General features: G+C 43.2%; 1 protein-coding gene across 2 annotated transcripts in view; it reads left to right on the forward strand.

Moving 5' to 3' along the window:
- vps50 (VPS50 EARP/GARPII complex subunit) overlaps nucleotides 1–24,678 on the forward strand; it is a 335,202-nt gene that overhangs the window by 167,257 nt on the left and 143,267 nt on the right. For both annotated transcript variants that reach the window (XM_061882573.1, XM_061882574.1), the window contains exon 13: nucleotides 1,610–1,742. In XM_061882573.1, the coding sequence (XP_061738557.1) occupies nucleotides 1,610–1,742 (133 nt within the window). The remainder of the gene's footprint in view (nucleotides 1–1,609; nucleotides 1,743–24,678) is intronic.

A 24,678-nucleotide genomic window follows, 5' to 3' on the forward strand; every position in this document is an offset into this window, starting at 1 on the left:
ACATACGTGTAGATTGCAATATGATGGCAGTCAGACATAAGAGATATGTGCAGACTGCAATATGATGGCAGTCCCACATAATAGATTTGTGCAGACTGCAATATGATGGCAGTCACACATAATAGATTTGTGCAGACTGCAATATGATGGCAGTCACACATGAGAGATGTTTGCAGACTGCAATATGATGGCAGTCACACACAAGAGATACGTGTAGACTGCAATATGATGGCAGTCACACAAGAGATACGTGTAGACTGCAATATGATGGCCGTCACACATAACAGATATGTGTAGACTGGAATAGGATGGCAATCACACATAAGAAATACGTGCAGACTGCAATATGACGGCAGTCACACATTACAGATACGTGTAGACTGCAATATGATGGCAGTCACACATAAGAGATACATGTAGACTGCAATATGATGGCAGTCACACATAAGAAATACGTGCAGACTGCAATATGATGGCAGTCACACAAGAGATACGTGTAGACTGCAATATGATGGCAGTCACACATAACAGATATGTGTAGACTGGAATAGGATGGCAATCACACATAAGAAATTTGTGCAGACTGCACTATGATGGTAGTCCAACATAAGAGACACGTGTAGACTGCAATATGATGGCAGTCCAACATAAGAGATATGTGTAGACTGCCATATGATGGCAGTCACACATAAGAAATGCGTGCAGACTGCAATATGATGGCAGTCCCACATAACAGATATGTGTAGACTGCAATATGATGGCAGTACGACATAAGAGACACGTGTAGACTGCAATATGATGGCAGTCACACATAAGAAATATGTGCAGACTGCAATATGATGGCAATCACACATAAGAAATATGTGCAGACTGCAATATGATGGCAGTCACACATAAGAAATTCATGCAGACTGCAGTATGATGGCAGTCACAAAAAAGAGATATGTGCAGAATGCAATATGATGGCAGTCACACATAAAAGATACGTGTAGGCTGTAGTATGATGGCAGCCACACATAAGAGATATGTGCAGACTGCAATATGATGGCTATCACACATAAGAGAGATGTGCAGACTGCAATATGATGGCAGTCCGACATAAGAGACACGTGTAGACTGCAATATGATGGCAGTCACACATAAGAGATACGTGTAGACTGCAATATGATGGCAGTCACACATAAGAAATTCGTGCAGACTGCAATATGATGGCAGTCACACATAAGAAATTTGTGTGGACTGCAATATGATGCCAGTCGCACATAAGAGACACATGTAGACTGCAATATGATGGCAGTCCCACTTAACAGATATGTGTGGACTGCAATATGATGGCAGTAAAGTATCAAAGTACATTTTGGTACTGGTACCAAAATATTAGTATCGAGACAACCTTAATAAACAGTTACACTAAAATAGCTTTTTTTCTACGCAGTCTCCATGTATAACAACCATGAACATTATTGACAACAATCTAATACATTATTATTATTATTATTATTACTATTATTATTAAATGATGCAGAGTACATGCCATTCTCACCTTGTATTCTTCTCCTCCATGCAACCATATCGTCTCACCGTGTTGTCGTCACCTCTGTGTTGGCAGCATATCACTCTGGACAGCTACATCCCGTGTTTGACCGACCTGTGCAAGGCATTGTGGGAAGTGATGCTGAGCTACCACCGCACTATTCAGTGGCACGAGGAGCAGGACCAGCAGGCCTCCACGCCAACAGCAGGTACTGTCCTGTACACTTCTGCTGCCATGCAGACATTCTCCACAACATAGCCACCATAATCCTTTCCAGCAAACAAATGATTTCAACACATCATTTTTAAAAGGCCCTTATGACGAAAAACAGACTTTTCAATATTCTTCCAACAGTAAAATGTGCGCCTAGAGTCATTTTATGACCACTAGATCTCCCTCACTTGTTTACCCCACTTTTGAAAGATAAGAAAATGTTGATTTTCCCAGCATGGGAAAAAAAAAAACTTGACTCGTACTGATCCCAGGAGGCAGAGAAGGTAGGCAAAGTGCAAGCAGGACGTCCGTTTGTTAGAAGCAGAGTTAACTCTGGTTGGGCAGTAACTGAAAAAACAAACTGACACTGTGGCACTCACTCAATAATTAACAAGCACTGAAGAATCAATCAATCAATGTTTATTTATATAGCCCTAAATCACAAGTGTCTCAAAGGGCTGCACGAGCCACAACCACATCATCGGTTCAGATCCCACATAGGCCAAGGAAAAACTCAACCCAGTTGGATGTCAATGAGAGTGACTATGAGAAACCTTGGAGAGGACCGCAGATGTGTATCTACAATAATAGTGAGAGTCCAGTCCACAGTGGATCTAACATAGTATTGTGAGAGTCCAGTCCATTGTGGATCTAGCATAATAGTGAGAATCCAGTCCATAGTGGATCTAACATAATATTGTGAAAGTCCAGTCCATTGTGGATCTAACATAATAGTGAGAGTCCAGTCCATAGTGGATCTAACATAATAGTGAGAGTCCAGTCCATAGTGGATATAACATAATAGTGAGAGTCCAGTCCATAGTGGATCTAACATAATATTGTGAGACTTCAGTCCACAGTGGATCTAACATAATAGTGAGAGTCCAGTCCATAGTGGATCTAACATAATAGTGAGAGTGAGTGAATTATATTTATATAGCGCTTTTCTCAAGTGACTCAAAGCGCTTTACATAGTGACACCCAATATCTAAGTTACATTTAAACCAGTGTGGGTGGCACTGGGAGCAGGTGGGTAAAGTGTCTTGCCCAAGGACACAACGGCAGTAACTAGGATGGCACAAGCGGGAATCGAACCTGCAACTCTCAAGTTGCTGGCACGGCCACTCTACCAACCGAGCTATGCCGCCCCACAGTCCAGAGTCCAGTCCATAGTGGATCCAACATAATAGTTAGAGTCCAGTCCATAGTGGATCTAACATAATAGTGTGAGAGTCCAGTCCATAGTGGATCTAACATAATAGTGAGAGTCCAGTCCATAGTAGATCTAACATAATAGTGAGAGTCCAGTCCATAGTGGATCTAACATTATAGTGAGAGTCCAGTCCATAGGGGATCTAAAATAATAGTGAGAGTCCAGTTCATAGTGGATCTAACATAATTGTGAGAGTCCAGTCCATACTGGATCTAACATGATAGTGAGAGTCTAGTCCATAGTGGATCTAACATAATAGTGAGAGTCCAGTTCATAGTGGGCTTCATGGTGGCAGAGGGGTTAGTGCGTCTGCCTCACAATACGAAGGTCCTGCAGTCCTGGGTTCAAATCCAGGCTCGGGATCTTTCTGTGTGGAGTTTGCATGTTCTCCCCGTGAATGCGTGGGTTCCCTCCGGGTACTCCGGCTTCCTCCCATCTTCCAAAGACATGCACCTGGGGATAGGTTGATTGGCAACACTAAATTGGCCCTAGTGTGTGAAAGTGAGTGTGAATGTTGTCTGTCTATCTGTGTTGGCCCTGCGATGAGGTGGCGATTTGTCCAGGGTGTACCCCGCCTTCCGCCCGATTGTAGCTGAGATAGGCGCCAGCGCCCCCCGCGACCCCGAAAGGGAATAAGCGGTAGAAAATGGATGGATGGACAGTTCATAGTGGATCTAACATAATAGTGAGAGTCCAGTCCATTGTGGATCTAAGATAATAGTGAGAGTCCAGTCCATAGTGGATCTAACATAATAGTGAGAGTCCAGTCCATAGTGGATCTAACATAATAGTGGGAGTTTAGTCCATTGTGGATCTAACATAATAGTAAAATGACTCAATTAGTCATTTTACTCTTCATTTTATTCATATTCAGTAATCATATCTTAAGGGAGAACGGATGCATTTTGGGCTAAAAAGTAAAGATAAAGGTAAAGTTATAACACTGAAACACCCTCCGGATGAGGTGCTTTAAGACAGATGGATAGATAGATAGATAGATAGATAGATAGATAGATAGATCGAACAAACTTTATTGGTTCTTTCAGGAGAGTTCCCTCAGGAAAACATCCATTCACTCACTAATCCTCGTCTCCATGGCGACGAATGTAGTACGTTTCTTACAAGTACCATTATCACTGCAGGATGAGGAATAGCTAAACATGCTTCACCATCGTAGGAGGATGCAATAGCTCACCGGCGTCACAATGTAAACAAACGCCATGGGTGGATCTACACCTGACATCCACTGTAATGATACCAAGGACAGGAGCGTATCTAGTCGATACTACTATGATTACATACATCACAAAATATTTTTTCATTAAGAAAAAGTATTCATATTCATAAAGTGAGGAAATCCGTCCCTGGACACATGAGGACTTTCAATATGACCAATGTATGATCCTGTAACTACTTGGTATCAGATCGATACCTAAATGTGTGGTATCATCCAGAACTAATGTAAAGTATCAAAGAAGAGAAGAGTAAGTGATTATTACATTTTAACAGAAGTGTAGATAGAACATGTTGGAACAGAAAATAAGCAGATATTAACAGCACATGAAGAAGAAGATTAATAATCAATTTTTTACAGTTTGTCCCTCATAATGTGGACAAAATAATAGGTGTATAAATGACACAATATGTTACTTCAGACTAATTAGGAGTCTTTGTTTGTTTACTTACTACTAAAAGACAAGTTGTCTAGTATGTTCATTATTTTATTTAAGGACTAATTTCCAATAATAAACATATGTTTCATTTACCCTAAGATTTGTTGTTAAAATAAAGCCATTTTTTGTGGTCCGCTTTATTTAGTAAAGTATCGAAATACCGCTACCAAAATATCGGTATCAGGACAATCCTAGAAGGGACTCATAAATAACTGACGAAAAATGCACCTACTTACATTTTAATTTTTCTGCTAAAATAAACTAAATTAACAATATAAATGTTTGTTAAACCGTCCCAAAAATGTAATTGCAAATGAAAACAGGTTTGTCACTTTAGTCATAATTTTTGCACTTAAGAAACTTCTCTACGACTTCTTCTGTTTTTTTGATAATGTCATTACTGCCACAAGTGGTGGAAAAGTGTATTACAACAGCTGAGAATCCGATTTTTCTCGTGGCCCACCAAGTTATATCATCAAATTTGTTACTTTCCGACAATTTATCATTGAGACAGATGGATAAAAATGTTCCTTTTCTATTAAAAAAAAAAAGAAAAAAAAAGTAATGACTGCACGTGGACGGTGATTGAGGGCATAGAAGTTTAAGTTAAAGTACCACACTTTTTTTTTCACCACACCTCATACAGGAGGTGTGGTGAAATTATTCTCTGCCTTTGACCCATCACCTTTGAGCACCCCCTTGGAGGGGAGCAGTGAGCAGCAGCGCCTGGGAATCATTTGTGGGGATTTAACCCCCAATTCCAACCCTTGATGCCGAGTACCAAGCAGGGAGGTAATGACTCCCATTTTTATAGTCTTTGGTATGACTCGGCCGGGGTTTGAACTAACAACCTACGCATCTCAGGGCGGACACTAACCACAAGGCCACTGAGTAAGTTGAGTAGTAAAAATGTCTCACTATTATGTTAGATCTACTATGGACTGGACTCTCACTATTATGTTAGATTCACTATGGACTGGACTCTCACTATTATGTTAGATCCACTATGGACTGGACTCTCACTATTATGTTAGATCCACTATGGACTGGACTCTCACTATTATGTTAGATCCACTATGGACTGGACTCTCACTATTATGTTAGATCCACTATGGACTGGACTCTCACTATTATGTTAGATCCACTATGGACTGGACTCTCACTATTATGTTAGATTCACTATGGACTGGACTCTCACTATTATGTTAGATCCACTATGGACTGGACTCTCACTATTATGTTAGATTCACTATGGACTGGACTCTCACTATTATGTTAGATTCACTATGGACTGGACTCTCAATATTATGTTAGATCCACTATGGACTGGACTCTCACTATTATGTTAGATTCACTATGGACTGGACTCTCAATATTATGTTGGATCCACTATGGACTTGACTCTCACTATTATGTTAGATTCACTATGGACTGGACTCTCACTATTATGTTGGATCCACTATGGACTGGACTCTCACTATTATGTTAGATCTACTATGGACTGGACTCTCACTATTATGTTAGATTCACTATGGACTGGACTCTCAATATTATGTTAGATCCACTATGGACTGGACTCTCACTATTCTGTTAGATCCACTATGGACGGGACTCTCACAATTATGTTGGATCCACTATAGACTGGACTCTCACTATTATGTTAGATCCACTATAGACTGGACTCTCACTATTATGTTAGATCCACTATAGACTGGACTCTCACTATTATGTTAGATCCACTATGGACTGGACTCTCACTATTATGTTAGATCCACTATGGACTGGACTCTCACTATTTTTGTTAGATCCACTATGGATTGGACTCTCACTAGTCTGTTAGATCCACTATAGACTGGACTCTCACTATTATGTTGGATCCACTATGGACTGGACTCTCACTATTCTGTTAGATCCACTATGGACTGGACTCTCACTAGTCTGTTAGATCCACTATAGACTGGACTCTCACTATTATGTTGGATCCACTATGGACTGGACTCTCACTATTCTGTTAGATCCACTATGGACTGGACGCTCACTATTATGTTAGATCCACTATGGACTGGACTCTCACACTATTATGTTAGATCCACTATGGACTGGACTCTCACACTATTATGTTAGATCCACTCGACATTCATTGCACCAGTCGCCCAAGAGGGTGGGGCCACCCACATCTGCGGTCCCCCCTAGGTTTTTCATTGTCATCCCACTGGGTTGAGTTTTTCCTTGCCCTGATGTGGGCTCAAAGGTCTCAAAGGGCTGCACAAACCACAACGGCATCTTCGTGATTTAGGGCTACATAAGTAAACATTGATTGATTGAAGTGTCCTGTAGTCGTAAAAAGCGGTGGTAAGCATCCTGTGTTTACTTCATGAAGTGTCATCAGGGAAAGGACACCCGGCTCATTTCCCTGCCAACACTGCCATCAATCATCCAACAGCTGATTGGCTGTCACCTGCGTGTAAAGGTGTCCCTGACCTCTGCAGTGCTCGGAGGTGACATTGACCTCCGGCTCACACGGGGAACTACCACCTGTGCCAGGCCCGCTGGAAATCACTCACCAGCCCACACTGTCACATACCTTTTTTTTTGTTTTTTAGCCGCCACTTAATATATTGAAGAGTTCACTGTCATGTTTCACCTTCTCGCTGAATGTCAGACACCAACATGAAGTCCATACAGGGTTGTCTCCATACCAATATTTTAGTATCGGTACCAAAATGTGTTTCATTTTTTTTTTTATTTTAACAACAAATCTTAGGGTGCATGAAACATATGTTTATTATGTAATATATGTAAATTATGTATGTAATTTAGTCCTTAAATAAAGTACAAAACGTGTCTTTTAGTAGTAAGTAAACAAACATTTAGTCTGCATTTATGCACCTATTATTTTGTACACATTATAAAGGACAAACTGTAAAAATGATTAATAATCTACTTGTTCATTTACTGTTTCTTATTTTCTGTTCCAACATGTTCTATCTACACTTCTGTTAAAATGTAATAATCACTTATTCTTCTCTTCTTTGATACTTGACATTAGTTTTGGATGATACCACACATTTGGGTATCGATTCGATACCAAGTAGTTACAGGATGATACATTGGTCATATTCAAAGTGTAGGGACATATTGCCTGAGTTTGTAAACACAAATTTGTGACGCTAAAAAATATCGCTGTAATCATTGTAGTATCGACTAAATACGGTCTTGTACTTGGTATCATTACAGTGGATATCAGGTGTAGATCCACCCACTGCATTTGTATCCTCCTACAGTGTGTAGTGAAGCATGTTTAGCTATTCCTCGCTGACGTATGCGGTAACATTTATTATTCTTTTATTTTGTCACCATTATAAAGGACAAACTGTAAAAAAAATGGATTATTAATCCACTTGTTCATTTACTGTTAATATCTGCTTATTTTCTGTTTTAACATGTTCTATCTACACTTCTGTTAAAATGTAATAATCACTTATTCTTCTCTTCTTTGATACTTTACATTAGTTTTGGATGATACCACACATTTGGGTATCGATCCGATACAGGATCATACATTGGTCATATTCAAAGTGCAGGGACATAGTACCTGAGTTTGTAAACACAAATTTGTGACGCTAAAAAATATCGCTGTAATCATAGTAGTATCAACTAGATACGGTCTTGTACTTGGTATCATTACAGTAGATGTTAGGTGTAGATCCACCCATGGCATGTATCCTCCTACAGTGTGTAGTGAAGCATGTTTAGCTATTCCTCGCTGACGTATGAGGTAACATTTATTTTTATTTTATTTTGTCACCATTATAAAGGACAAACTGTAAAAAAAATTGATTATTAATCCACTTGTTCATTTACTGTTAATATCTGCTTATTTTTGGTATCATGTTCTATCTACACTTCTGTTCAAATGTAATAATCACTTATTCTTCTTTTCTTTGATACTTTACATTAGTTTGGATGATACCACACATTTGGGGTATCGATCCGATACCAAGTAGTTACAGGATCATACATTGGTCATATTCAAAGTGCAGGGACATATTTCCTGAGTTTGTAAACGCAAATTTGTGACGCTAAAAAATATCGCTCTAATCATAGTAGTATCAACTATATACGGTCTTGTACTTGGTATCATTACAGTAGATGTTAGGTATAGATCCAACCATTGCATTTGTATCCTCCTACAGTGTGTAGTGAAGCATGTTTAGCTATTCCTCGCTGACATATGCAGTAACATTTATTATTGTTTTATTTTTTTACCATTATAAAGGACAAACTGTAAAAAAATTGATTATTAATCCACTTGTTCATTTACTGTTAATATCTGCTTATTTTTGGTATCAACATGTTCTATCTACACTCCTGTTCAAATGTAATAATCACTTCTTTGATACTTTACATTAGTTTTGGATGATACCACACACTTAGGTATGGATCCGATACCAAATAGTTACAGGATCATACATTGGTCATATTCAAAGTGCAGGGACATATTTCCTGAGTTTGTAAACACAAATTTGTGACGCTAAAAAATATCGCTGTAATCATAGTAGTATCAAATAAATACGCTCTTGTACTTGGTATCATTACAGTGGATGTCAGGTGTAGATCCACCCATGGCATGTATCCTCCTACAGTGTGTAGTGAAGCATGTTTAGCTATTCCTCGCTGACGTATGCGGTAACATTTATTTTTTTTTTATTTTGTCACCATTATAAAGGACAAACTGTAAAAAAATGGATTATTAATCCACTTGTTCATTTACTGTTAATATCTGCTTATTTTCGGTATCAACATGTTCTATCTACACTTCTGTTAAAATGTAATAATCACTTATTCTTCTCTTCTTTGATACTTTACATTAGTTTTGGATGATACCACACACTTAGGTATTGATCCGATACCAAGTAGTTACAGGATCATACATTGGTCATTTTCAAAGTGCAGGGACATATTTCCTGAGTTTGTAAACACAAATTTGTGACGCTAAAAATATCGCTGTAATCATAGTAGTATCAACTATATACGGTCTTGTACTTGGTATCATTACAGTAGATGTCAGGTGTAGATCCACCCACTGCATTCGTATCCTCCTACAGTGTGTAGTGAAGTATGTTGAGCTATTTCTCGCTGACGTATGCAGTAACATTCATTATTCTTTTATTTTGTCACCATTATAAAGGACAAACTGTAAAAAAAATTGATTATTAATCCACTTGTTCATTAACTGTTAATATCTGCTTATTTTTGGTATCAACATGTTCTATCTACACTTCTGTTAAAATGTAATAACTTATTCTTCTCTTCTTTGATACTTTACATTAGTTCTGGATGATACCACACATTTGGATATCAATTCGATACCAGGTACTTACAGGATCATACATTGGTCATAATCAAAGTCCTCATGTGTCCAGGGACGTGTTTCCTGACTTTATAAACCTAATATACATTTTATGAAACTGAAAAAAATGCTAAAAATGATCAACGTAATCATAGTAGTATCAACTACATACGCTCCAGTACTTGGTATCATTACAGTGGATGTCAGGTGTAGATCCACCCTTAGCTTTTGCTTACATTGTGACGCCGGTGAGCTATTGTATCCTCCTATGTTGTGTAGTGAAGCATGTTTAGCTATTCCTCGTCCTGCAGTGATAATGGTACTTGTCAGAAGCATACTTTATTTGTCGCCATGGAGACATGGCTGGACGATAAGCTGCTACCCATGTCTTAAAGCACCTCTTCCTGAGGGTGTTTCAGTGTTATAACTTCACCTTTATCTTTACTTTTCGCGCCAAAATGCATCCGTTTGTGTATACTTGTAAGTACTCTGTGATTGTGCGCTGCCAAACGTGCTCCCCTGCTAGTAAAATCAGCAATGTCACAAGATTCGCACATTTTTGCAAATAATCATTAAGTTAGAATTTAATGGCAGCAACACATTGCAAAAAAGTTGTCACTGGGGCATTTTTACCAGTGTGTTACATGGCCTTTCCTTTTAAAAACACTCAGTAAAGGTTTGGGAACTGAGGAGACACATTTCTGAAGTGGAATTATTTCCCATTCTTGCTTGATGTACAGCTTAAGTTGTTCAACAGTCTCCCTTCTCATATTTTAGCCTTCAACATTTTCAATGGGAGACAGGTCTGGACTACAGGCAGGCCAGTCTAGTACCCGCACTCCTTTACTATGAAGCCACGCTGTTGTAACACGTAACTTGCTGAAATAAGCAGGGGCGTCCATGATAACGTTGCTTAGATGACAGCATATGTTTTTCCAAAAGCTGTATGTACCTTTCAGCATTAATGGTGCCTTCACAGATGTGTAAGTTACCCATGCCTTGGGCACTAATGCACCCCCATACCATCACAGATGCTGGCTTTTGAACTTTGCGTCGATAACAGTCTGGATGGTTCTTTCCCTCTTTTTTCCGAAGTTTGCAAAAACAATTTGAAATGTGGACTCGTCAGACCACAGAACACTTTTCCACTTTGCATCAGTCCATCTTAGATGATCTTGGGCCCAGCGTAGCCGGCGGCGTTTCCGGGTGTTGTTGATAAATGGCTTTCGCTTTGCATAGTAGTGTTTTAACTTCCCGTTACAAATGTAGCGACCAACTATAGTTACAGACAGTGGTTTTTTGAAGTGTTCCTGAGCCCATGTGGTGATATCCTTTACACACTGATGTCGGTTTTTGATGCAGTACCGCCTGAGGGATCGAAGGTCACGGGCATTCAATGTTACCTGCAGTGATTTCTCCAGATTATCTGAACCTTTTGATGATATTCCGGACCGTAGAAGGTGAAATCCCTTAAATTTCTTGCAATTGCTCGCTGAAAAATGTTCTTTAACTGAGGAACTAATATTGGACTATAGGAGTGAAGTGAATTATATTTATATAGCACTTTTCTCTAGTGACTCAAAGCACTTTTACATAGTGAAACCCAATATCTTAGTTACATTTAAAGCAGTGTGGGTGGCACTGGGAGCAGGTGGGTAAAGTGTCTTGCCCAAGGACACAACGGCAGTGACTATGATGGCGGAGGCGGGAATCGAACCCGGAACCGTCAAGTTGCCGGCACGGCCGCTCTACCAACCCAACCATGCCGCCCCAGCAACCATTCCCCTGCCACTTTGATTCATTTTGTACAAGAAACGGTTTCTTAAGAACTTAACCAATTCCTCCTCCCCAAAAAAACATTTCTCGTGAATTGTGGACGGCCTCACAACTTTTGTTGTACGCCTGCTTCCTCCGCGCACGTCTCGGCCTGTCGGCGTCATTTTTGACAATCCAATTTGTCTCTGAGCGGCGCTCGAACCCACGCGTCAATTGTCTAATCAGAACTTGTGGAGACAAAACGGGTACAGCAACTTGTAACAAAATATCAACCTTTTCTTGCTGGAATGTCACCATTGTTATCCTCCTCGCTACCTCAGATCTACTTCTAGTTCAAAGCATTCTGGGTAATGGAATACATAAGCATTTACCCAAATTATTGGACAATATGGCGCTCTATTTTTATTTAAAAGAGGCGGATTAAAGCGTTCAAATTGATAAACTTTTTTTTTTGCAAGTAATCATTAACATTAGAATTTGATGCCAGCAACACGTGACAAAGAAGTTGGGAAAGGTGGCAAAAGGTACTGATAAAGTTGAGGAATGCTCATCAAACACTTATTTGGAACATCCCACAGGTGTGCAGGCTAATTGGGAACAGGTGGATGCCATGATTGGGTATAAAAATAGCTTCCCAAAAAATGTTCAGTCTTTCACAAGAAAGGATGGGGCGAGGTACACCCCTTTGTCCACAACTGCGTGAGCAAATAGTCAAACAGTTTAAGAACAACGTTTCTCAAAGTCCAATTGCAAGACATTTAGGGATTTCAACATCTACGCTCCATAATATCATCAAAAGGTTCAGAGAATCTGGAGAAATCACTCCACGTAAGCGGCATGGCCGGAAACCAACATTGAATGACCGTGACCTTCCATCCCTCAGACGGCTCTGGGTCAAAAACCAATATCAATCTCTATAGGATATCACCACATGGGCTCAGGAACACTTCAGAAAACCACTGTCACTAAATACAGTTGGTCGCTAGCTCTACTATGCAAAGCGAAAGCCATTTATCAACAACATCCAGAAACGCCGGCAGCGCCTCTGGACCCGAGATCATCTAAGATGGACTGATGCAAAGTGGAAAAGTGTTCTGTGGTCTGACAAGTCCACATTTCAAATTGTTTTTGGAAATATGTGACATGGTGTCATCCAGACCAAAGGGGAAGTGAACCATCCAGACTGTTATTGACGCAAAGTTGAAAAGCCAGCATCTGTGATGGTATGTGGGTGCATTAGTGCCCAAGGCATGGGTAACTTACACATCTGTGAAGGCACCATTAATGCTGAAAGGTACATACAGGTTTTGGAACAACATATGCTGTCATCTAAGTGCCGTCGTTTTCATGAACGCCCCTGCTTATTTCAGCAAAACAATGCCAAGCCACATTCAGCACGTGTTACAACAGCATGGTTTGGTAAAAGAAGAGTGCGTGTACTTTCCTGGCCCGCCTGCAGTCCAGACCTGTCTCCCATGAAAAATGTGTGGCGCATTATGAAGCGTAAAATACGACAGCGGAGACCCCGGACTGTTGAACGACTGAAGCTCTACATAAAACAAGAATGGAAAAGAATTCCACTTTCAAAGCTTCAACAATTAGTTTCCTCAGTTCCCAAACATTTATTGAGTGTTGTTAAAAGAAAAGGTGATGTAACACAGTGGTGAACATGCCCTTTCCCAACTACTTTGGCACGTGTTGCAGCCATGAAAATGTAAGTTAATTATTGTTTGCAAAAAAAAAAAAGTTTATGAGTTTGAACATCAAATATGTTGTCTTTGTAGCATATTCAACTGAATATGGGTTGAAAAGGATTTGCATATCATTGTATTCTGTTTATATTTACATCTAACACAATTTCCCAACTCATATGGAAACGGGGTTTGTACATAGCATATAATGTTGGTTCTTTAGTCAACATTTGGCATAGATTAGGTTTTGCAGATCGTGATGTGTTGTGAACGCTTCAGGTTCAAACACTGATGACATCTATTAAACAACACAAGAAGCAAGGAATTAAACAAAGCCAGAATTCTGACTGTACTTTGTACAGTTCCACCACGTTCTGACGAAAGATTGTACGCCTCCTCTTTTATTTGGACTTCCCCTGATTACATGGCAACAGCTGTTTCTAAGGGAGGGGGGTCGTAAACAGCCATCGCCAAGAGGTTACATAAAAAGGACGATCTGGACTACAATTTGCGCAATATTTCGATATTCATGCAGATCCCAAATACACCCTGGCATATAATAAAAAAGTAAGATTAGTTTTGCATAATAGGTCGAAACAAAACTCTAGATAATGTCTCCTAAAAGGAAAAAGACTCAAAACATTGCAACTTTCTGAAAATGCTGCTGCGAATTGATGTATTTTTGGCCACAACAATCACAAAAAAGCCAGTGAAATCCTGAAAGAGCTGATTAATGATGAGAATCAGGTGTTCTAATCACTTGGCCCCGGCCACAGGTGTATACAATCGAGTACTTAGGCATGAAGACTGTTTCTACAAACATTTGTGAAAGAATTGGGCCGCTCTCAGTGATTTCCAGCGTAGAACTGTCACAGGATGCCACCTGTGCAACAAATCCAGTCCTGAAATTTCCTCGCTCCTAAATATTCCAAAGACAACTGTCGGCTTTATTATCAGAAAATGGAAGAGTTTGGGAACAACAGCAACTCAGCCATGTAAACTGACAGTGAGGGGTCAGCGGAGGAATTATGGTATGGGGTTGTTTTTCCAGGAGTTGGGCTTGGCCCCTTAGTTCCAGTGAAAAGAGCTTCGAATGCTCCAGGATACCAAAACATTTTTTGGACAATTCCATGCTCCCAACCTTGTGGGAACAGTTTGGAGCGGGCCCCTTCCTCTTCCAACATGACTGTGCACCAGTGCTACAAAGAAACGTCCATTAAGACATGGATGACAGAGTCTGGGGTGTATGAACTTGACTGGCCTGCACAGAGTCCTGACCCGAACCCGGTAGAACACCTTTGGGATGAACTAGAACGGAGACTGAGAGCCAGGCCTTTTATGACCTCACCAATTTTGGAAGAATGGTGGAAAATTCCTATGAACTCACTCCGCAACCTTGTGGACAGCCTTCCCAGAAGAGTTGAAGCTGTAATAGCTGCAAAAGCTGCATATTTAATTATGGGATGGCACTTCAAGTTCATATGTGCGTCAAGGCAGGTGTCCAAATACTTTTGGCAATATAGTGTGAGTTACTTGGGGGAAGAAAAAAAAAGGTTATTTTAGCTTTGGTGTTATTGCTTTTAGTGTTGTATTTAAAATATCTCAATAATTCCATCCATTTTTTACCGCTTGTCCCTTTTGGGGTTACGGGGGGTGCTGGAGCCTATCTCAGCTGCATTTGGGCGGATGGCAGTGTACACCCTGGACAATAATTGATTTATTTAATTTTCAGAGCATGTCAAGGGGGATTTTAGTACGAAAAAACCAAAGCGCTTAGTTTGTTTGAAAACTACAATAACACCGATAAAAAAAGAAATGTCCTAAATGAATAATACGCTCGGTTATGGATTACGATAAGAAACGCCTGGAGTGAAATTGCACAAATTAGATCGTCTTGATGTTTCATTTATTTCAGGAAGTTGTTAAACCTGAATAATTCCTCCCGGGATTTGCTTTCCCCTGCTTTTGTCGGCTTTGAATTCCAGAACCGATCTTTTCTTCTGTTAATGCTACTCCTCACAGTGAGATTAAAGCTGGTCCGCTGGGTACCCGGGCTGGTCTGCCAGCACATGCTAGACCACAATGTCAACATATGTGAGAAACCTTGAGTTCTCCCAGAGAAACTAAAGTCCTGATTGGCAACTCTCGGGGGGGTAATCTCGCTTGCATATTAATTGACGCTGCGAAACATAGCCTTTGATGTATAAAGAAGGCACATGCCAAGAAAACTTTCCTAAGGACTCATGTTCGTCCTTCGTTTTCGAAGATGACCAGACAGACAGACAGCAGCTTTATTGTTGTCCATTCTTAACATGTACAAGACACATAAGAACTGAAATGACATTTTATGCGTCTGTAAAGTGCTACTCAGCCATCCACAACCCCAGAGGAATTAAGAGGTGGTGAAGGCGTTGATTTGGGGAGGGGCGTGTGCGTGCATGTATGCCCAATTAACTTGGGTGAGATGTTGAAATGTTTTTGTGGACTGGGGCCGATGTCAAGTTCGACGCCAGGTGTTGTTGGAAAAAAGGGAAGGTCAAAAACGTCCTTCTTTGAGGAGTCCTCGGGGGAGTTCTTCAGAACAGCCTGTTCCGGATTGCATCAAGGCCATCCGAGGGAGTCAAATCGTAGATTAAGATGTTTTTCTTCGAGAAGTCCAAACAATGACTTGCCTTCTCTGTGTGTCTGTGCTGGATCTCTCGAATTCAATTGAATTGTTTCTTTTCAGCACACTTCTCCAAGATGAGAACCATTTTGCAATTCAAATCAGAAATCCGTCCAGTCCGGGTTCCCACAGCCCGACCCAATCCTTCCATTGCGTTGAACAGCCGTTGGTTCCCTTGAGTGGCTGCCATCGTCTTCCGAATTTGACGATACACCAGAGCAATGCCCAGCCCAATCAGCAGGTGCCCCACGATCACAGTTCCAAATAGGTAGATGTCTTCCACGTCCTCGATGGAAAGAGCTGAGAGGCACATGGGTCTCCATTTTTTCCCATGAATCTCTCACGTACCCCGCAGCAGTGGTTCCATCAGGGCAGCCAGGCTCCCCTGAGCCTCTTTTCTTTGTCGAAAAGACTGTGTCATTTGCGTCGAGAGTCCAGCGGATCATATTTATATATGACGTTTAGTTTAGAGGACAGTGCAAAGAAAGAGTTCAGACAAAGACAAGGACACAGAAAGCAAGCAGGGAAGGAGGGAGCGGAGAAAAATGCGACCGCCCTCACCAAGAGGCAAGACACGTTGATATGTGTGTGCGAAGATGGCTGATGAGGCCAATCCTTGCGCGGAATGATCGGCTGCAGTGAGGACAGGTTATGGCTGGCTGAGAGGGAGGAACCGTCTCTGGTCTTGCGGAGCTGTCGCTTCTGTTCGGCTTCACGGCTGAAGTCTGCTACACCATGCCAGACTGCAGAGCGCCACTGTGAACGGTGTTGGGCATCGGCTTCCCAGGTCTCTGGGTCCCGACCACAGCCCTTGAGACTGGCCTTTAGTGTGTCCTTAAAGTGTTTCCGCTGTCAGGTTAAAACACTGATCAGACAAGAAGCAAGGAATCATGCAGAGACAGAGTTCAATTTAGCTCATGAGGAGAATGCATGGCGCTGCACACTTAGTCACAGTCTCGTCCTACGCTCTAAGGTTCTTTTCGGCTTCATGGATGCGTTTTTCCTCAAAGTCATCTACACCATGCCAGACTGCAAAGCGCCAGTTTGAACGGTGTTGGGCATCGGCTTCCCAGGTCTCTGGGTCCCGACCACAGCCCTTGAAACTGGCCTTTAGGGTGTCTTTAAAGTGTTTCCGCTGTCCGCTGCTGTCAGGTTCAAACACTGATCCGACAAGAAGCAAGGAATCATGCAGGGACAGAGTTCAATTTAGCTCATGAGGAGAACGCATGGCGCTGCACACTTAGTCACAGTCTCGCCCTACGCTCTAAGGTTCTTTTCGGCTTCATGGATGCGTTTTTTCCTCGAAGTCATCTACAACATGCCAGACTGCAGAGCGCCAGTTTGAACGGTGTTGGACATCGGCTTCCCAGGTCTCTGGGTCCTGACCATAGCCCTTGAGACTGGCCTTTAGGGTGTCTTTAAAGCGTTTCCGCTGTCAGGTTGAAACACTGATCAGACAAGAAGCAAGGAATCATGCAAAGACAGAGTTAAATTTAGCTCATGAGGAGAACGCATGGCGCTGCACACTTAGTCACAGTCTCGCCCTACGCTCTAAGGTTTTTTTCGGCTTCATGGATGCGTTTTTCCTTGAAGTCCTCTACACCATGCCGGACTGCAGAGCGCCAGTTTGAACGGTGTTGGGCATGGGCCTCCCAGGTCTCTGGGTCCCGACCACAGCCCTTGAGACTGGCCTTTAGGGTGTCCTTTAAGCGTTTCCGCTGTCCGCCGCTGTCAGGTTCAAACATTGATCCGACAAGAAGCAAGGAATCATGCAGAGACAGAGTTCAATTTAGCACATGAGGAGAACGCATGGAGCTGAACACTTAGTCACAGTCTCGCCCTACGCTCTAAGGTTCTTTTCGGCTTCATGGGTGCGATTTTCCTCGAAAGTCATCTACACCATGCCAGACTGCAGAGCGCCAGTTTGGACGGTGTTGGGCATCGGCTTCCCAGGTCTTTAGGTCCAGACCACAGCCCTTGAGACTGGCCTTTAGTGTGTCCTTAAAGCGTTTCCGCTGTCAGGTTCAAACACTGATCCGACAAGAAGCAAGGAATCATGCAGAGACAGAGTTCAATTTAGCTCATGAAGAGAACGCATGGCGCTGCACACTTAGTCACAGTCTCGCCCTACGCTCTAAGGTTCTTTTCGGCTTCATTGATGCGTTTTTCCTCGAAGTCATCTACAACATGCCAGACTGCAGAGCGCCAGTTTGAACGGTGTTGGACATCGGCTTCCCAGGTCTCTGGGTCCCGACCACAGCCCTTGAGACTGGCCTTTAGGGTGTCTTTAAAGCGTTTCCGCTGTCAGGTTGAAACACTGATCAGACAAGAAGCAAGGAATCATGCAAAGACAGAGTTAAATTTAGCTCATGAGGAGAACGCATGGCGCTGCACACTTAGTCACAGTCTCGCCCTACGCTCTAAGGTTTTTTTCGGCTTCATGGATGCGTTTTTCCTCGAAGTCCTTTACACCATGCCGGACTGCAGAGCGCCAGTTTGAACGGTGTTGGGCATGGGCCTCCCAGGTCTCTGGGTCCCGACCACAGCCCTTGAGACTGGCCTTTAGGGTGTCCTTAAAGTGTTTCCGCTGTCAGGTTAAAACACTGATCAGACAAGAAGCAAGGAATCATGCAGAGACAGAGTTCAATTTAGCTCATGAAGAGAACGCATGGCGCTGCACACTTAGTCACAGTCTCGCCCTACGCTCTAAGGTTCTTTTCGGCTTCATGGATGCGTTTTTCCTCAAAGTCATCTACACCATGCCAGACTGCAGAGCGCCAGTTTGAACGGTGTTGGGCATCGGCTTCCCAGGTCTTTGGGTCCAGACCACAGCCCTTGAGACTGGCCTTTAGGGTGTCCTTAAAGCGTTTCTGCTGTCCGCTGCTGTCAGGTTCAAACACTGATCCGACAAGAATCAAGGAATCATGCAGAGACAGAGTTCAATTTAGCTCATGAGGAGAACGCATGGCGCTGCACACTTAGTCACAGTCTCGCCCTACGCTCTAAGGTTTTTTTCGGCTTTATGGATGCGTTTTTCCTCGAAGTCATCTACAACATGCCAGACTGCAGAGCGCCAGTTTGAACGGTGTTGGACATCGGCTTCCCAGGTCTCTGGGTCCTGACCATAGCCCTTGAGACTGGCCTTTAGGGTGTCTTTAAAGCGTTTCCGCTGTCAGGTTGAAACACTGATCAGACAAGAAGCAAGGAATCATGCAAAGACAGAGTTAAATTTAGCTCATGAGGAGAACGCATGGCGCTGCACACTTAGTCACAGTCTCGCCCTACGCTCTAAGGTTTTTTTCGGCTTCATGGATGCATTTTTCCTCGAAGTCCTCTACACCATGCCGGACTGCAGAGCGCCAGTTTGAACGGTGTTGGGCATGGGCCTCCCAGGTCTCTGGGTCCCGACCACAGCCCTTGAGACTGGCCTTTAGGGTGTCCTTAAAGTGTTTCCGCTGTCAGGTTAAAACACTGATCAGACAAGAAGCAAGGAATCATGCAGAGACAGAGTTCAATTTAGCTCATGAAGAGAACGCATGGCGCTGCACACTTAGTCACAGTCTCGCCCTGCGCTCTAAGGTTCTTTTCGGCTTCATGGATGCGTTTTTCCTCAAAGTCATCTACACCATGCCAGACTGCAGAGCGCCAGTTTGAACGGTGTTGGGCATCGGCTTCCCAGGTCTTTGGGTCCAGACCACAGCCCTTGAGACTGGCCTTTAGTGTGTCCTTTAAGCGTTTCCGCTGTCCGCCGCTGTCAGGTTCAAACATTGATCCGACAAGAAGCAAGGAATCATGCAGAGACAGAGTTCAATTTAGCACATGAGGAGAACGCATGGAGCTGAACACTTAGTCACAGTCTCGCCCTACGCTCTAAGGTTCTTTTCGGCTTCATGGGTGCGATTTTCCTCGAAAGTCATCTACACCATGCCAGACTGCAGAGCGCCAGTTTGAACGGTGTTGGGCATCGGCTTCCCAGGTCTTTAGGTCCAGACCACAGCCCTTGAGACTGGCCTTTAGGGTGTCCTTAAAGCGTTTCCGCTGTCAGGTTCAAACACTGATCCGACAAGAAGCAAGGAATCATGCAGAGACAGAGTTCAATTTAGCTCATGAAGAGAACGCATGGCGCTGCACACTTAGTCACAGTCTCGCCCTACGCTCTAAGGTTCTTTTCGGCTTCATTGATGCGTTTTTCCTCGAAGTCATCTACAACATGCCAGACTGCAGAGCGCCAGTTTGAACGGTGTTGGACATCGGCTTCCCAGGTCTCTGGGTCCCGACCACAGCCCTTGAGACTGGCCTTTAGGGTGTCCTTAAAGCGTTTCCACTGTCCGCCGCTGTCAGGTTCAAACACTGATCCGACAAGAAGCAAGAAATCATGCAGAGACAGAGGTCAATTTAGCTCATGAGGAGAACGCATGGAGCTGCACACTTAGTCACAGTCTCGCCCTACGCTCTAAGGTTCTGTTCGGCTTCATGGATGTGTTTTTCCTCAAAGTCCTCTACACCATGCCAGACTGCAGAGCGCCAGTTTGAACGGTGTTGGGCATCGGCTTCCCAGGTCTTTGGGTCCCGACCACAGCCCTTGAAACTGGCCTTTAGGGTGTCTTTAAAGTGTTTCCGCTGTCCGCTGCTGTCAGGTTCAAACACTGATCCGACAAGAAGCAAGGAATCATGCAGGGACAGAGTTCAATTTAGCTCATGAGGAGAACGCATGGCGCTGCACACTTAGTCACAGTCTCGCCCTACGCTCTAAGGTTCTTTTCGGCTTCATCGATGCGTTTTTCCTCAAAGTCATCTACACCATGCCAGACTGCAGAGCGCCAGTTTGAACGGTGTTGGGCATCGGCTTCCCAGGTCTTTGGGTCCAGACCACAGCCCTTGAGACTGGCCTTTAGTGTGTCCTTAAAGTGTTTCCGCTGTCCGCCGCTGTCAGGTTCAAACACTGATCAGACAAGAAGCAAGTAATCATTCAGAGACAGAGTTCAATTTAGCTCATGAGGAGAACGCATGGCGCTGCACACTTAGTCACAGTCTCGCCCTACGCTCTAAGGTTCTTTTCAGCTTCATGGATGCGTTTTTCCTCGAAGTCCTCTACACCATGCCGGACTGCAGAGCGCCAGTTTGAACGGTGTTGGGCATGGGCCTCCCAGGTCTCTGGGTCCCGACCACAGCCCTTGAGACTGGCCTTTAGGGTGTCCTTAAAGCGTTTCCGCTGTCAGGTTAAAACACTGATCAGACAAGAAGCAAGGAATCATGCAGAGACAGAGTTCAATTTAGCTCATGAGGAGAACGCATGGCGCTGCACACTTAGTCACAGTCTCGCCCTACGCTCTAAGGTTCTTTTCGGCTTCATCGATGCGTTTTTCCTCAAAGTCATCTACACCATGCCAGACTGCAGAGCGCCAGTTTGAACGGTGTTGGACATCGGCTTCCCAGGTCTCTGGGTCCTGACCATAGCCCTTGAGACTGGCCTTTAGGGTGTCCTTAAAGCGTTTCTGCTGTCCGCCGCTGTCCGGTTCAAACACTGATCCGACAAGAAGCAAGGAATCATGCAGAGACAGCGTTCAATTTAGCTCATGAGGAGAACGCATGGAGCTGCACACTTAGTCACGGTCTCGCCCTACGCTCTAAGGTTGTGCTCCCGCATCACTCTTTTTATTCAGATTTCCATAGTCAACATCACTGAGGCCACCTCGAAAAGGAATGGTCACATATATCATGCAAAGCAGGTCCTGGACGCACAGTACATGACGGAATGGGTTGGGGGCCTTGTGATTTCGCCTTGTCCCCGCTTCGTCCACGTGTTTGTCATCTTATCTTCGTTGAGGTCCTTGAAGTCTCTGCTTCGTCTGCGTGCCGTCGTCTTGTCTTCGTTGAGGTCCTTGAAGTCCTTGGCTGTTAGCGGGCTAAATAAAACAAAGATAAAATCTGGGGCTGAGGCTGAGTCCAAGGTCTGAGCATGCTGTGGCGTATTTGTTCATGCTCAGTTGCATTTCCAGCTCGTTGGAAGCATTCAGGGCACAGTTGTCCGTAAAGAGGAAGTCGGCTATTGTCAAAGACTACCCTTTTTACGACACCATGTGATGGCAACTCTACGAACACCCTCAAAGTCTCAGGTTTCCCGCAATCTTTGGTAAAACCAGACTCACTATTTTCTTTTTGCCACGTTCGACAGACCCCTTCTCATCAATCATCTCCCGTTCCTGGCTGACCACACCTCAGCTGACGTGAGGCAGTGCGTCCAACTGCCTCAACCACTCGGCTTCATTTCGCCACCTGACAGCAAACAAGGCAAATCATCTGATTTGACTGTCATGGCGGTCGCGAGGAATCAATCCTGGGGATTGACAGCAACCTCCATGAAGGATGATCGAATAGTTCAGGCCTGGGCAAATTAAGACCTGGGGGGGCCACATGCTTTCCAATCTGGCCTGCCGGATATTCCCAAAACATTTTTATAGATCTTTAAGCTGAAAACTAGCTACCGTTATGATGTGCAGTGATGGGCGGCATAGCTCGGTTGGTAGAGTGGCCGTGTCAGCAACTTGAGGGTTGCAGGTTCGATTCCCGCTTGTGCCATCCTAGTTACTGCCGTTGTGTCCTTGGGCAAGACACTTTGCCCACCTGCTCCCAGTGCCACCCACACTGGTTTAAATGTAACTTAGATATTGGGTGTCACTATGTATAGCGCTTTGAGTCACTTGAGAAAAGCGCTATATAAATATAATTCACATTTCAATGTGCTTACTATGTTCATTTAATTAGTGAAGTGAAGTGATGTGAATTATATTTATGTAGCGCTTTTCTCTAGTGACTCAAAGCGCTTTACATAGTGAAACCCAATATCTAAGTTCCATTTAAACCTGGGAGCAGGTGGGTAAAGTGTCTTGCCCAAGGACACAACGGCAGTGACTAGGATGGCGAAAGCGGGAATCGAACCTGGAACCCTCAAGTTGCTGGCACAGCCACTCTACCAAACGAGCTATACCGCCCAGTTGCAATGGTAATCTAAGGCCCCTTCTACACTAAGGTTATCCTGTACAAACCCCGTTTCCGCATGAGTTGGGAAATTGTGTTAGATGTAAATATAAACAGAATACAATGATTTGCAAATCCTTTTCAACCCATATTCAGTTGAATATGCTACAAAGACAACATATTTGATGTTCAAACTGATAAAAAAAAATTGTGTTTGCAAATAATCAATTACTTTAGAATTTGATGCCAGCAACATGTGACACAGAAGTTGAGAAAGGTGGCACTAAATACTGATACAGTTGAGGAATGCTCATCAAACACTTATTAGGAACATCCCACGGGTGTGCAGGCTAATTGGGAACAGGTGGGTGCCATGATTGGGTATAAAAACAGCTTCCATTAAATGCTAAGTAATTCACACACAAGGATGGGGCGAGGGTCACCACTTTGTAAGCAAATTGTCGAACAGTTTTAGAACAACATTTCTCAACGAGCTATTGCAAGGAATTTAGGGATTTTACCAGCTACGGTCTGTAAAATCATCAAAAGGTTCAGAAAATCTGGAGAAATCACTGCACTTAAGCAATGATATTACGGACCTTTGATCCCTTAGGCGGTACTGCATCAAAAAATGACATCAGTGTGTAAAGGATATCACCACATGGGCTCAGGAACACTTCATAAAACCACTGCCAGTAACTACAGTTGGTCACTACATCTGTAAGTGCAAGTTAAAACTCTACTATTCAAAGCGAAAGCCATTTATCAACAACACCCAGGAACGCCGCCGGCTTCGCTGGGCCCGAGCTCATCTAAGATGAACTGATGCAAAGTGGAAAACTGTTCTGTGGTCTGACGAGTCCACATTACAAATCGTGTCATCTGGACCAAAGGGGAAGCGAACCATCCAGACTGTTATCGACGCAAAAGTTTAAAAGCCAGCATCTGTGATGGTATGGGGGTGCATTAGTGCCCAAGGCATGGGTAACTTACACATCTGTGAAGGTACCATTAATGCTGAAAGGTACATACAGCTTTTGGAACAACATATGCTGCCATCCAAGCGCCGTCTTTTTCTTGGGCGCCCCTGCTTATTTCAGCAAGACAATGCCAAGCCACATTCAGCATCTGCTACAACAGGGTGGCTTCGAAAAAAGTGCGGGTACTTTCCTGGCCCGCCTACAGCCCAGACCGGTCTCCCATCGAAAATGTGTGGCGCATTATGAACCGTAAAATACGACTGAAGCTCTACATAAAACAAAAATGGGAAAGAATTCCACTTTCAAAGCTTCAACAATTAGTTTCCTCAGTTCCCAAACGTTTATTGAGTGTTGTTAAAAGAAAAGGTGATGTAACACAGTGGTGAACATGCCCTTTCCCAACTACTTTGGCACGTGTTGCAGCCATGAAATTCTAAGTTAATTATTAATTGCAAAAAAAAACATCAAATATGTTGTCTTTGTAACATATTCAACTGAATATGGGTTGAAAAGGATTTGCAAATCATTGTATTCTATTTATATTTACACCTAACACAATTTCCCAACTCCTATGGAAACTGGGTTTGCACACTCTGCACTCC

The sequence above is a fragment of the Nerophis ophidion genome, linkage group LG21 (assembly GCF_033978795.1).
Source record: "Nerophis ophidion isolate RoL-2023_Sa linkage group LG21, RoL_Noph_v1.0, whole genome shotgun sequence".
Lineage (NCBI taxonomy): Eukaryota > Metazoa > Chordata > Actinopteri > Syngnathiformes > Syngnathidae > Nerophis > Nerophis ophidion.